Consider the following 15,015-nt stretch of genomic DNA (forward strand, 5'->3'; position numbering starts at 1 on the left):
CGTGCAAGTTTCATGCTTTCTAAGTAAAAACCAGGAGGACTGTAGAACCTGCGTCCGTAATTATAACATTTTACATTGAATTTAAGAGTTGTATACAGTCCTGACTGTGGTGAAAACTGCAACTGATATCAATTTTGCCATTACTCTCCCTAAACCACTAGAGGGGGAGTTAAGTCTGCTCTTAGAACTGTCACAGTCAAGTATGTAGATAAGGGTTTTTAAAGTTTTATTGAGGTGTTGGTGTCTACTCAAACAGATCAGAAACATATGTTGCCAAAGCAGAACAGAAAATTATTAACATTGACTTACATATATAGTAAAAGCATTAAAAAACAATCAGATGAAACTCTACTCGTGAACATGAGGGACAGAAAGTTAATGATGAAAAGATATTGAAAGAACAAGTCTAGTACATAGAATAACATGGACAGCTATAATATTTTTACATACTGTACACTTAATTTATTTCCCACATACCTTGGGGAGTTTCTCATGATCAGGGAGATAGATAAACACAGGATACATATTGTTATTTCTTTCAAAGAAAGCCTCTCTAAAATTTCTATATTTCTCACAGTGTAGCAGGAAGTGAGATTTGGTCTCAACCTCTCTTTTATGACAAAGTGAATACAGCCTGGCCTGCGGGTAGCCTGTTCTGTCTGTAATGGCCTGTTTTTTTGTGAGGCTGTGTCAGTACAATGAACAGTTTTCCTGAGTTTCTATCAGTCCCCAGGTATTCTGCCACCACGTACTCTCTGTTCAGGGTACAAATAGATTTCTAATTTACTTTGTGATTTGGTGGTTTTGTTCCAATATTTGGTATAATTTTCTTTTTGTTTTGAGATGATTTGACGGGGCCAGATTTGTTTGCTGTGTGTCTCAGATAAGAGTCCCCTCTGCCAACTGATCCTACAGCTTTGTCCATACACATATACATGCACACACACACACACACACACACACATACACACACACACACACACACACACACACACACGCCAGAGCTTCAGGATCAGCTGGCAGAGGGGGCTTTTATCTTTTTTCAACTCTTGGCATCGAAGGGCCTTGTACCAAGCCTTGGGGTCGCTAGATTGGAGGCGTAATATTCAATGGCTCACTTTTGAATTGTAATTATTAAACGGTATTGGCCAAGTTCTGCCCTGCATGAGTTATTTGACTGTTTATCTGTGAACCCTAAGTATGTTTTTTTCACAATTCTAGATGCAGCGGTTCCAGAAGATGTTGTCCCCATTTTGGGAAATCTTGGCTGGAACTCCACACTCCATATTATCGAGTTTGTTTCTGAATATTGAATTTACAACCAGGTCCTAACTGGAATGTAGGGATTTTTCTTTTGACAGCTTTTTCTATCTACTTCTATTCCCTATAATCTTTTCTGTTCTTTAGAATCTCTAATTATGATAATTCCTAATGCCATGTCAGACTGATTCTGTGTGTGTGTGTGTGTGTGCGCGCGTGTTTGTGTGTGTGTGTGTGTCCAGCAAAGTATTTTGTTGCTTTTAATCAGAGTGATCTCACCATGGTAGAGATATGTACTAAGAGCACATCTACTAATCGACCACAAAGAGAGAGAGAGTGAGACAGAGAGAGAGTGAACACATCAATGACATTTCACTGTGAAAGCCTTTGACCATAATCATTTTCAGCAGGCGTCAGAAGTGCTTGTTTGGTTACTTGAACTGAGTGAATACTTTTTGAAGTGATTGTAAATCAAATCCAGGCTCTATTCAAATAAGAAAGGACACAAGAGTTCAGATTTATTATGAAAATAAAACCTATAACATTATTTTATTCTTTTATTCTGTGGTATCAAGCGTGTTGCCTGTCTTTATACTCCAGTTTACCGAGGGCGTTTAAATAACACGACAATAATACAAATTCAATTCAAAAGCCTTGAAATTGTGCACACACCACATTTGTCCAAGCATGCAAAGTGGAAAACTGCCCCAGGGCCCCCACCAGGTTCACTTCATGTCAGTTGTCTTTGTTATTTTGATTAATTGCAAATATTTTCATGAATTTGAATTCACCTAAACTGCATATAGCTGCTGTAAAAAATATAGTTTATGTTTGTGGCCACACAAAGTGAGTAGAGTTCAGATTTCAGTTCCACTTGGTGCTTAATTGAATTAGTACAGATCTGGGGTCTAGTGGTTTTCCAACAGTATTAATTTAACTTAAGGGGCCATGTGCAGTAGTACAGTTGTCACTCTACAGTATGTTTTGTACCTGAGCAACCGAAACCAGTTCTCATTGCACTGGTTGATCTCTCGGCATATAATGAAGCTGCAGTGTGTTGTCTGCTGTTTGCACTGTACTTGAGTATTTGAGGCAGCAGTAATTAGAGGGTGGGTGCCAACTATATTGACCCACTGAGCAAATTTTGCCCAAAACAACTTAATATGACTATCATTGGATTGAATTATATGTTATATAAGATATTAATGAAAACGTTTCAATCAACAGCTAGAATATATCAGATATTCTGAAGCACTGAAGCATTAAATATCCCACAAACAAAGAAAGGTGTCCTGAAACCTCTCGAGTTCTTTAATTGCATGATGTGTGTGAACGTTAACTCTGAGAGTGAGACCTGTCAACTCTGGAGCGAGGAGGAAGGGCGTCAGGAAGGACACTCCCTTTGGTCACAGTGTGAGAGGTTTCTGTATATGCTGCAGTCTGACTGCACAGCTGTTCAGCTCTTCTGTTTTCTTTTAATAGTACAGTATTGCACTCTGTATTACAAAATTAATCCAGTTTTACTCTGCTTTTGAGCAGCTGGCAGAGTTTTCATTCACCACACACTCCTGCAATGTATGTATAATAGACACCATGACTCAGACCCGTGCAAACTTGACCTTCAAGCTACACAATCCATGTCAAAATGAAACTTGATCTCAGTGTTATTTTTAATGTATCATTCTGTAGGTCTCATGTGCAATGGGTGCATTTTAATTGCTCTATCCTTTGTTCCCTGTGCCCATTCAGGGTGTTATTGCATGCCTCTGTGTGACTGTGAACTGTGAGTGGCCACTGTAAGTGGAAATCAGCCCTCTGGGGAGGGGTGCACACAGAACAGGAAGTGACCACATTTCCTAGTAGTTGGCATGTGGGCAAACCACAGGTGTCGAGTCTGGTTGTGACGATAAAGAGGATTCAAGAGTAGAAATGCTGGTGCATCTGCAGAACAGCGCTTGGTGTGTGTGAAAGTGCGTGTGGGAAACAAACACAGAAGGTCAGATGGGAGATTGTGGTCACTCCCTGCCGGGCTCCTCCCCCCTGCAGACGTGTGTACCTCAGTGTACCTGTTTGAGTCAGTGTGGCAGACTGGGCGTACGCGTGTGTTTAACAGCCTGTGAAAGCCAAAGAGCAAGCAGCATTTCAGGAAAGCAGTTGACTGGTCAAGTGGCAAAGTGGAGAACGACAGCTGTGGGGAGGCAGGTGGGGAAGAAGAAGTGAACAAAAGAAAAGGAGGAAAAAAAAGAGGGCAAATAGAGACGAGACCAGAGAGAGAGAGAGAGAGTGAGAGAGTGGGAGGGAGTTAGGGAGATTGGGCCAGAGAGAGACAGAGAGAGTGCAACAGTACATAGTGAAGAGAGAAAGAGACTGACAGCAGAGCATATATATCCCAGAGGAGAGAGCCTGAGAGCAAGAGAGACTGCTGAGAAGTTCAGTCTGACAAAATGCTGAGGAGGAGGAGAAGCGTGTCCTTTGGTGGATTTGGATGGTATGTTTCCTTTTCATTGGATGCTAATGTGTGTGTGTCAGACAGATTTTATTAAGTATGCACATGCTCATGGTTGTGCACATTATGATTATGGTTGTGCAGTGAGTCTGAATGATGTAGGCTGTTGAAATGTGTGTTTGCAGGTGGTGTGTGTATGTGTGTGTGTGTGTGTGTGTGCATGTGTGTGGTGCAGAAAACTGTAAACTTTTTATCTAAAAAGGAAGGATGGGTGGAGGGCTCAGGCTGATCCTCTATGTCACACCTCTAACACTTTGTTTGACAGTCTGTGTGTGTGTGTGTGTGTGTGTGTGTGTGTGTGTGAATGTACAGTTACACTCTGTGCTATCTCCATTCAGGGAAGGATTACAATCAACAGTCTGCTTTGTCTCTGCCTGCTGCCTGTTGTTGTTGCTATTGTCCCAGTTATGGGACTATGGACACGACTCTTACTGGTTGTGTTCTCCTGCTCTGTTGGTCGAGAAAAGTTCCCATGATGCAGCTCTAAAGAAGCTGCCAGGGCACCCATTTAGCACTGACTGCACTGACACACTCGGATGCAGTGTTTTTGTGCTGGCTCTCCTGCTGGTAGCCACTCTGACACTTCAGAGCACTTAACCTTCTCAGCAGGGCTGAGGCAGCACATCCTGCCAGACAGGCTGAATGACCTGAAACAGACAGAGGTGAGGAGCAGGACAATACATGTACTGCAGTTGAAAAGATGATAACAAAATGATTTCTTATTAATTTAAACATCTAATTTTATTCTACATATGAAGTTAGTTTACTCATCAACAGTTGTGTAATGCATTTTGTGGCTCAGGTGAAGATTTACATTGTTAGGAAAAAATAATCCTGAGTTGCATTATGAGCTTTACCCACACTAGGGACTAAAAGTCAGGATATCCCAGTCTCTGCTGCTTCAGTTCTGATCATTCTTTGTTAAAACTCTCTACTGTAAAAGTCTCCCAGATTCTTGGAACAGCAGTGCTCCTTCAGCAGATTGGCAACAGCTCGGCTCAGCAATATGTCTGAATGTTGTGTGAATAAAACTGGAGACTAAAATCCATCATTCACTGCTTCAGTGCATGTTGATTGCTCTGTTAGTTAAAGAATAATATTAATTAATTAATTTTGTTCATTATCACAATATAAAAAGGTTTCCAAAACAAATACCCTTTTTTCAAGTATCAGCTTGTGGAATTATCTTATTGGCAGAAGTTTTTCTTCTTAAAAATGTCTTGAAGGCTGATTATGAGATGAAAAGACTTCTTACCCAGAATAAACCCGGGCAAACTGTTCCAAATTTTAAGTCAAAGCTGATTTTGTCTAGTGGATTACCCATAAGATTTTATTGGCTTTAACAGATTACATTTTGTATGCAGCGTATACAGAGAACAACATGGAGCATGCTGTTATCCCACTAACGGCTGCGTTTGAGGTTGAATCCTAACGTTTTGGTGTCATCTGGACCTTTCCTTTATTGTCATCACCACCAACAGGCAAAATGTGGCCTCACTATGCGAAAATTATACTTAAATTTTTGTTTAAACTGTTTGAAAATGGTAGTGGAAAGAAACACTGCAGCCTCTGGGGGGGTGAAGTATGGCTTCGGTCATTGAGTGATCCTGGGTAGACCCATTACTTAGCATCAGAAGCTTGTAGGTATCCGCCTATCTAGTCTCTTTGTGAAATTTGAACATGTTTATGATTTTGTTATCACATGGGCAGATATGGATGCATGGATGGTAAGTTCAGATGGCGAGCTGTTTGAGCACATGTGTGTAAATAGATGAGCAAATGTGAAACCAAATGTGAAGCCACACACACACACACACACACACACACACACATACACACAAACACACACACACACACACACACACATACATGCACAGTAAACTGGAGTATTTTCTACATCTCCAAGGTGTGGGGTGAATAAAGCTTACACATGATAATATAATCAGTTTGATGACTCAGACAGAGGGTGGGTGCTGCATCTTCTTAACTGCTTAGAGAAAAATCCTGTGAGAGAGCAGACTGCAGATACATTACAATATGAAAGAGGGCAACATTTGTTGTGTTGCAGCATCAGATACTGCTGAGGCAGTAAGGTGTCACAGAGCAGCAAGTACCAACTAGTGTTGGATTGTTTTATTCTAGTTCTGCTGATTGAGATATATTTTAAAATGCATCATGCAAACATTTGTATAAACCAGCTGTCGCTCAGTATGAAACTATAATCCAGAGATTTGACTGGCTAGTAACATGACCTGTAACATTACAGAACATCAGCTCTCTCTGCTCTGTGTTATTTTCCTCTACTGTGATGCTGCTCTGTTGTTCAAAAACCCCAGAAAAAAAATTCAAATTATATTCAAAACGTCTAGGTTGGGTGCTGGTGCGGTAACAATAGTGTGCTCTCTGTATATGTGCACTGTGTTCATTTCTGTGTGTACCTGTTATGAATGTGTGTATTTGCATGAAACAGATCAGGCAGTGTTCTGCACAGTTCAGTCTCCAAATTAATGAGATTAAAGAATTACATCTTCCTCAGTGATGCATGTGAGAATGCTGTAAAACAAGCACTGAACACACACACACACACACACACACACACACACACACACACACACACACACACTTGTACTTCTATCTTTGTGAGGACAATCATTGACATAATGCATTCCCTAGCCCCTTACCCTAACCTTAACCATCACACCTGAGTGCCTAACCCTAACCCTAACCTTAACCTTAACCTAAACCTAATTCTAACCATAACTCTAAAACCAAGTCTTAACCCTCAACATGTGATTTGAAGGTGTCTCAAAAAGTGAGGACCGGCCAAAATGTCCTCACTTTCCCAAAACGTCCTCACTCTGTTAGTAAAATACTTTTTTGGTCCTTACTATGTAGCAAGTACAAGTACACACACACACACACATACAAACACACAGAGACATATGCATGTGCACACACACCCTTACAAATGAGGTAAAAAACCGTATTTGTGTGTGCAGTTTCCCTCAGACAAAAGCCTAATGCGCCACCATTATTAGCAGTAAACAGCAACTGAACTGAAAAGTTGTGGATATTACTTCCTCTGATTTTCCATGTTTTTAGTAGGAACAGTATTTAGTGAAGCATGAATAAAGCCCGTGTAAACACAGAGACCTCTCATAACCTGTCTGAGCAGCTAGCAGAGGAGTAACCTTAAATCGAGTCATAAAGCATGCTCTGCTCTCTGCCACTGACTTCACACTAATACTGCTCAGTACTATACACTAACTGTGCTTCAGGCTGTATCTACTGTGTATGAGTTAAAGATAATTAATGGAAATTGGCGCATTTATTTTTAGCCCTCATGACCCGGTTAGCCTCATTTCACCAAGCGCAAAATAGTAATTTACACACCTTAGAAATATTGATATTTCTGTTTGTATTTCGTGCGAGTTTGTGGTTTATGCTCTGAACCACAATGAACATGCATACTGCAACATATTTACATACTGATGACTTGCAAACGCCCCGTCTAAAGAAAGGCAGTGTTGGAACAAACTGTTACACCCTCTGATTATTATTAGGACAATGCTGTCCTGCAGGAAATGACAATGTATATTGTATCAGAATGGTGAGAAAAAGTCAAATAAAAAAAGAAGAGGGGCGGCCAGATGGTGGAGTGGTTAGGGCGTGTACCACATGAGCTGATGCTCTTAGCAGGCCAGTGCATCGACTCCCGACTGGCCTGACTCTTTCCTGCGTGTCATTGTCACTCTCTACTGTCCTGTCAAATAAAGGCAAAAATGCCCAAAAAAATATATCTTAAAAAAAAAAAAAAGAAGACAGACTGGTTGGTCAGGCATTCATCCTTCAGCAAGATAATGACCCAAAACATTAGAGGAAAGGAAAAAGACCTGCACATGATTGATGAGTCAAAACTTTAAATCAAATTAAGCTAAACTAACTATATTAAATTTAGGATTTAAGATTCAATGATTCCTTGAATAAAAAATTACAGCTTTAATGTCAGAGCACACTGACTGCGACATTACACTGTATAGATTTCAGTAACCGTCTTAGATTTTATACCGGTTGTGTGCAAGTGAATGCCAGTATGACACGAGCAACCAAACATTGAATGACCATTGTTTAAAATGTCACAGCACCCAGGAGAAACCATTAATTATACCACTCAGGGATGACGCCATGAATCTCACACCTCACCACCTTGATTTGCATGTCTTCCGGTGTTCACATCCTTATTACAGCAAAACAAGAGCACTTCGAGCAAAGAATTTAATTGCTGCATTTGAGCAATTTGTATCACAGACATGATCAATAATAATTCTCCCTCTCTCTCTCTCTCTCTCTCTCTCTCTCTCTTATGTGTGTGTCTTTGTCCCTCTCTCATTCCTGTCCAGGATTGACAAGTCCACTTTGGCTGCCCTGAAAGCTCGGTAAGCTCTTCTTTAAATCTTGATTTGGGGGCATCTTTCTGCTTCTACATTTATCTCAATATCAGGTAAAAGTTAATATTCTCTTAGTTAGTCAGGCGAGGCCGTAATTTGTGTAAAGTGCTTGTGGAGAAAATTCCTGGGAAGCACTGATGTGGTTCACAAATGAGGACTAAGACTGTATCACAACATAACCTAAAGCCACTTGCAACCATACTTCCACTTATTTCCCATTATGTGGATTGATTCTGACTGAAACCTCAACAATCGATTCGCTGTAGAGCTTCAGACTTTTTACTTTTTGACATTTTACTTTTAAGTCAGCAGACAAACCTTGGGATTCAAAAACTGCTCACAATCCTCTGCATTTTTGGAGGGTGAAATAAAAAAAATGTATAAAAATAAATAAATAAATGAGAATATAAATAAATTATGTATCAGTTTACAGGTAAAAACTTAATTAATATTGGATATTAATTAAAACAAAAGACAGAACAGAAGACGACAGTGACAAGAATGTGTTTTTAATCTGTATTTTGTGGTAAAAGATGAAAATATAGCCTTATCTCAAATAAATAGACAAAGTATAATTTTCAGGTTTAGACCACATTTCTCATTCTTTACTCATAGTTAGATCTAAACTATTATAATGTGCTAATTACAAGGTTAGTGTAAATGTATGTAAATGTCTGGTTGAACCCCAGACTTCACTGTGACCTTTCCTTCCCAAACCAAAACCCACGCCTGGATAGATTTTCTGGATAGTCATTTTTCTACTTTGACATGCTGTTCAAGCCTGCAATGGCAGGATGAGAGGGGGATGAACAATGATGCATCATTTCAGACTGTCTACAACCCCGTCAGGACTCAGATCTTACTGATTCATTGTAAGCATTGTGATTCATTTGTTGCCACCACCACAGCAAAAAGCTCCTCATGACTTCAAACCCCACAAGGAGACTGTTTCCTTTTCTTCTACAGTCACATACCCACTTCTTTAATATTCCATTTGTCAAACACAGAGGACTGATATTCCCACAAGGACTGATAAAATATAAGTTAAATGACATAACAATCTCACATAACTGGTTTATTCACAGTTGCTGCAGGATAGTTTACATTACGGGGCTTTTTCTCTCTCTAACTCATCACAGCTAAAGCATACTGTTTGATAACTCTAAGCTGCTAAGTTACTCCACCACTTGCTCTGTTGATGCCTGATTCATTTGACTGATGCCATTGTTCACTCTCATTTTGGCTGCTCTTTGTTTTGAAAACAAGAAGTGATGATGCTCAACATATAATTTGGGGTTTCATTTATGTTTCATAGCTATAAAAGGAGAAGTAACACAAGAGATGTTGACTGATATGGACTTTGACTGTGACTGGGTTGTGCAAGTTGAGAAAAAAAAAGATGAAAATCATTTTGAGTAATGATTGTTTGAGATATACATAACAGCTATTTAGTCAAATTAATTCTGGATGGGAGTGGTGAGTGGATGTGAATATCATTTGCTCGGCTGTGTACCTGCTTCATGTGATGTTCTTTGAGGATATTATCTGTGAAGAGCTTGTCTTTGTTGAAACGAACCACCGGCAAACCCTGCTAATGGAGGTTGCCGTAGTGATGAGAGGTGAAGGGCCGTGTGTGTTTGTCTGTGTGGCAGTTTATATTAACTCTGTCTGTATCTACAACCCAAACCCCGGTCAGCCCAAGCACATACTGTACACACATGCACACAACCAAAGCAACAGTAAACACTGCACCAGAACACACTGCTTTGTGTCTCGGTCACTGAGCCAGTTCCGGTCACATTCACGCTTTAACATTTTTTCTGACGTCATCTGTCACCTTTGACCTGTGACCACCTCTCTGACCGCCATGATGGAGCCACCTGTTGAACACTGCACTCTTGTGTTAACTTTGTTCAGGGATTGCTTTAACTCTAACTTTTGACATGAGTCGGCTGTTGGACAGTTCTCAAATTACTTAAGTGTGCTCGTACCACAGACGCAGCTGACAATGCAGCTGTAAATACAAAACTGTTTTATTTAAACTGCAATAATAATCTCCGTCTTTTCAAGAGCTTTCTGTCTTAAAAAACTGTATAAAAATCAAACTTCAGTCCTTTACTCACCAAGAGCTGTCTCCAGTAGTGAAAAGCAACGCCAGTATTAACCCTCGTTTCTGTCATGGCTTTTCGTCTCCTGAAGTTAGCATGCTAACCAGCTAGCTCTGGCCTGTCTCACTACTTTCTGATAATGACTCACTCTGACCTCCAGTCTGCCCTGAAGACGTTGCGCTGCTCAGAGGAACTATTATAACCTCGTGTGTTGTAAACGCAACGATGGCTGAAGCTCATCAAATGACAATTACCACCAACTGCTGCCAGCAAGAAACCTCGTTCAGCGACAGAGAAAAATTACAAACAGCCCCTTTAAGGACTTGAATAACAGACCAAATGATGTGATAAGAAAGATGATTTTTCCAGTTCAGTAAAATACACTTGTTAACAGCTTTTCTACACAGGACATCCAGGATTTTATTCTGCATTTATTATGCGCCAAGCTGGTAGCAGCTCATCATTTGTTTTTACTCTTGAGAACAAATAATTGTCTTGGATTTCTACAGAATAAGAAGACAAACAATATATGAACGTAAAATGACGAAACAACGTAGAATGAGTTGTATTTTGAAGCTGTACAAGGTTTTAATCTATCACAGTGCTTAGTATGAAGCTTGGTCACTGAAGTTTCTGTTGGTCAAAGTCTTTGGTCAAAGTCAAACTCTTTGATTATGTGGAACATGAATATACATATGAGACACAGGATTAAAATGCTGGACTGGGGCTCCGACAGCTGCAGTGATAAAATACTAAACAAGGCAGGTTCGTGGTCAGCTGTGTTTCAGACATAAAGGCTTAGCTATAAAAAAAAAATACTCAGTGACTCGTCTGCTATCTGCGGTGTTCTCACACGTCTCCCTCGGTGCCTGGCCAGGTGTCATTAGACCGTCTACTCTGGAGTGGCTCTGAATATGAATGAGTGAGTCGTGACTCCTGCTTGAGCTGCTCCTCTGCCTGGATGCTGAATAGCATTGACGTGTGTGTGTACATGCGTGTGTGTGTTGGATCCAACTGTTTGATGTAAGAAAAGATGCAGAGACAAGATAAGAAAGACAGGATCAGAGATGTCTGTGTGCAGGGTATAAAAGATAAATGCAATGTGGTGGGACACTTGATATGCTAACAGGGTCCCATAAAATTTGTAAAATAGTCATTAATGAGAATTGCCATCCCTTATCTATGAACTATTGAGAGCTTCAACATGCATGGAGATATTATAAGATGCAAATTCTGCCTTTCAGAAATTCACAAGACAGAAACGAATACAAAAGTCTGTAGAAATTATAAGAGGGGAGGAAGGAAAGATGGGACTTGGAGACAAAAAAAAGGAGTGTACATAAAAATGACAGATATTTGACCTTTCCACTCCAGCTGGATTCATCATTCACTCTCCATTTGTATAACATCAGCCCTGTATTTGCTGTGTGGCTGCTGTGGGTCTTCAGTCCCAATAAACCAACAGCTTGTCATATTCCTGATTTATGACTTTAAATTTACATATTTGACTGAGGTCTGCTAAACTCCTGCAATGAAACTGTGCTAGAAGGATTGCAAGGGGATATAAATCCACCAAGGATGAGGAGAACAAAGAGGGAAAGGTGAGAAAGCGAAGTGGAAGGCCAAGGGAACAAAAGCATCAGATGGATGGCTCACTTCAAAGTTTGTGGCTGCTGGGCAGCAGATGTGAGGATTTGATTTTGTTCTCTTCTCCCTTTTCTGTCCCGCCTGCCCTCAGTTCACAGTGAGCTTTTATTTCTGCCTCGCTCCAACTTTCTCTCCCTCCTCTCTCTCCTCTGTCATTAACCCCCAGTGCTCCTCTTCCTCTCTTCTGCTCATGGTTACTACAAAGAGATCCCTCCACCTTCACCATACACACAACACCTCATTAATAACTGAATAATCACACCTGTGTGGCTGTTTAGTTGAAGTGTGTGTGTGTGTGTGTGTGTGTGTGTGTGTGTGTGTGTTTCGGAGCAAACACATGCATCTGTTTTGTCTTGAAGTGGCGGTGAGGGTGTATGAATATTATAAGTGGACAAACAGGGACAATAGAGGAGAGACAGGACGAAACACACAGTGAGAGGGGAAGCAGTTGCACCTGATCAGCTTCTTAATACTGTGCGACGATGCCCCGCAGATTGTGGTGAGTAGCTGCTGCCTGTCTTGTGCGTATTTTTACTTTGTCTGCATATGTGTAAGTACACGATTACTTTTTTTTCTTGAATCAGTTCCTACTTTGTTACATCAAACCCGCATTTTATCTGCAGATGAGTTACTTTACAAGCTGTCATACTACATTTACAGCAAGGACTGCTGGCAACACATGTTACATGTTGTTTGTATTTGCACAAAGTTACTAAATGGTATATCTATTTATTTATTGCATTTAGCAGCAAAATATGACTTTACAGTTTTTTGTTTTTTTGTGTGGAAGTTTTTTATTGGATTTTGATGCTATGAGCATACTTTAATACAAGGGTAAGACTAGTTATTTATTTAAGAAGTTGACTGGCTTCTTTAAGATATGATGTTGATGGAGAGCTACCTATCCTGCATTATTGGTGGTTTCACTGTTGCTTTACTGATGATCTAAATTCTCAGTTAACAATTTCTCAGTGTATTCACTACAATGCAAATAAACTTGAAGTCTGTATCATGGCAGGAGAGGAGAAGGGTTTAGAGGTAGTAAAGTTAGTAATACAAAGGGAAGTGGACCAGAGGAAAGATAATTGAATAGAATGGAGTATAACAGTATAGGGCACAGTGTATAGGAACAAAGAATAATAAAACACAGTGTTGGTGTTCAGGATATTTGATGGTTCCAATTTTAAAGTTGTTCAGTCAGCTCTGTTCAACACAGTGTCTGATACAGATCAGATGATTGCTTTGTTCTGTGCGAGGAGGATACATGGGATGACTATAATGATGTCAGTCGGCAGGTTTCATCATTCTGTGGCTGTAAGGAAAGCTATCACAGCTCTGTGTCACTGCCTAGTTTCCAGTTTCTCTTGTAAGAGCTACTTGTTTCTATCATCTTTCCACAGTGTGTTTGAATAACTGGAGTATTTTATTTCTCATTCTCACCCACAAATTGTTTTACCTGTTGGATTTTGAGTCTGGCCAATTGTCTGCCTTCCTCTTCCTCCCAGCTGTTGTTAACATTCATGTGTTTGCGCAAGAGAGTCTACAGCCTGCTGCTGGTAATTAGACGTTGATACGTTATTTCCGTCCTCCTCAGCCCCTCGTGTTCGCTATTCTCTGTTCAGTTCAAGCAGAGCTGCAGCTCACATCTTAGAGCTGCTGCCCTCTCAGACAGCAGCTCTGTGATGTGAATCAACAGGCACCTGTGGTGTTCCCCCCCCCCCCACCCCCTCTGCTTTTCAAGAATAAGGCTGCAGCCAGCCCTCACTGGATGGTCGCTAGATGGAGCTCATTTTTACTCTAATTTAGCGTTAGCAATTTACTATTTTACTGCTATTTTTTCAGATAATTTATTTCTTTTGTTTTAGAACTGCGTCAGCGTCTGTACTCTTACATTTGACTTTATTTCCTTTTGCACATATAAGAAAAGGGTTAAATAAGTTGTTGTCCACCTGAGTTGAATTGTTATGTGTGGACTGACAGGCTGGATGAGCAACAAGAATGAGACTAAGATTGAACTGGGGTCTGGGGAAAATAGGTTCCGAGAAAATATGAAAGAGGCCTTCTTTAAAAGGGGCAGAAGAGTGTGATAAGAGAAGGTGCCATCTTCTTAAAAAAAAAAAAAAAAAAAAGTCCCCTTCCCTTATCATTGTCTAACCTAGTTTTGCGGGGCCAGGTGTAAATGTTATCTGTCTGCCAGCATCATGGAAAAGAGCAAATGGGTTGCTGCTATTTCTGGAGCCTGGCATTTACTCTATCTCCTGGTGACCCTATATTGCAGGGAACGATCATGAGTTGTGGCCATCGAACAAACACAAGACTAAATGTCTGCTGGTATCATATTGACTTTAGGCGATGGTTTATTAAAACTCAAGGCTTAACTCCGTATCAAGGGGAGAAGAAGCAATGATTAGTCACAGGGAGGCTGTATGCAGCCTTAATGAGCTGTCGGCTTTATTGTGTTTTGCTCATTGGAAGGTGTTGTTGATGTAGTGTACACAGTTACAGTCTGTTACCAGCACTGAAATAAGCCTGGCAGGCAGCGGCAGAGTGACAGGAGAGTAGCGTTAATGAAGAACACAATATCAGGTTTTAAATAATACACAACTGCCCTGGGTGAAAGTTGGGCTTAATTTGGTAACCAGGGGTCAGTGTAACCTCAAACACACACATATGCATGTACACAGCTATATGGTGGGATTGACTCGTGCCTTGTAGCACAGTTTCAGTTCACTTTTTCAAACAATGCAATGTGTGAGTTAGTTTCAATTTGCATCTGGGTGGTGGAGTGTGTTTGTGTGTGTGTGTGTGTGTGTGTGTGTGTGTGTGAGTGTGAGAAAAAGGTAGAGAAACCAAGACCACAAAGTTACAGAGATACTTCAAATTAGAAGTATGATGTGGGAAATGGTAGAACTCCACCCATCCTCAAGAGCTCAGGAGAGGATGTTACACTTCCTCCACTCTCACACGTCCAATTCCTCCAAAGTTGAGACACATATGATTTAATTTATGATTAGAAAAAATACAAAACATTTGGTTTGGTCTTAAC

The 15,015-nt window shown here is 40.4% G+C and overlaps 1 protein-coding gene across 4 annotated transcripts in view; it reads left to right on the plus strand.

Annotated features, from left to right (window-relative positions):
• LOC139631746 (rap1 GTPase-activating protein 2-like) overlaps positions 1–15,015 on the plus strand; it is an 82,341-nt gene that overhangs the window by 11,475 nt on the left and 55,851 nt on the right. The window contains exons 1-2 of one of the 4 annotated variants that reach the window (XM_071496244.1): positions 3,563–3,748; positions 8,167–8,202. In XM_071496244.1, the coding sequence (XP_071352345.1) occupies positions 3,705–3,748; positions 8,167–8,202 (80 nt within the window). In that variant the 5' untranslated portion in view covers positions 3,563–3,704. Of the gene's footprint in view, positions 1–3,562; positions 3,749–8,166; positions 8,203–12,416; positions 12,469–15,015 lie in introns of those variants that run through there. The other 3 variants (XM_071496246.1, XM_071496245.1, XM_071496247.1) reach the window with 3 other exon arrangements.

The sequence above is a fragment of the Trachinotus anak genome, unplaced genomic scaffold (genome assembly GCF_046630095.1).
Source record: "Trachinotus anak isolate AG129_WGS33_773 ecotype Australia unplaced genomic scaffold, CSIRO_AGI_Tana_v1 ptg000014l, whole genome shotgun sequence".
Lineage (NCBI taxonomy): Eukaryota > Metazoa > Chordata > Actinopteri > Carangiformes > Carangidae > Trachinotus > Trachinotus anak.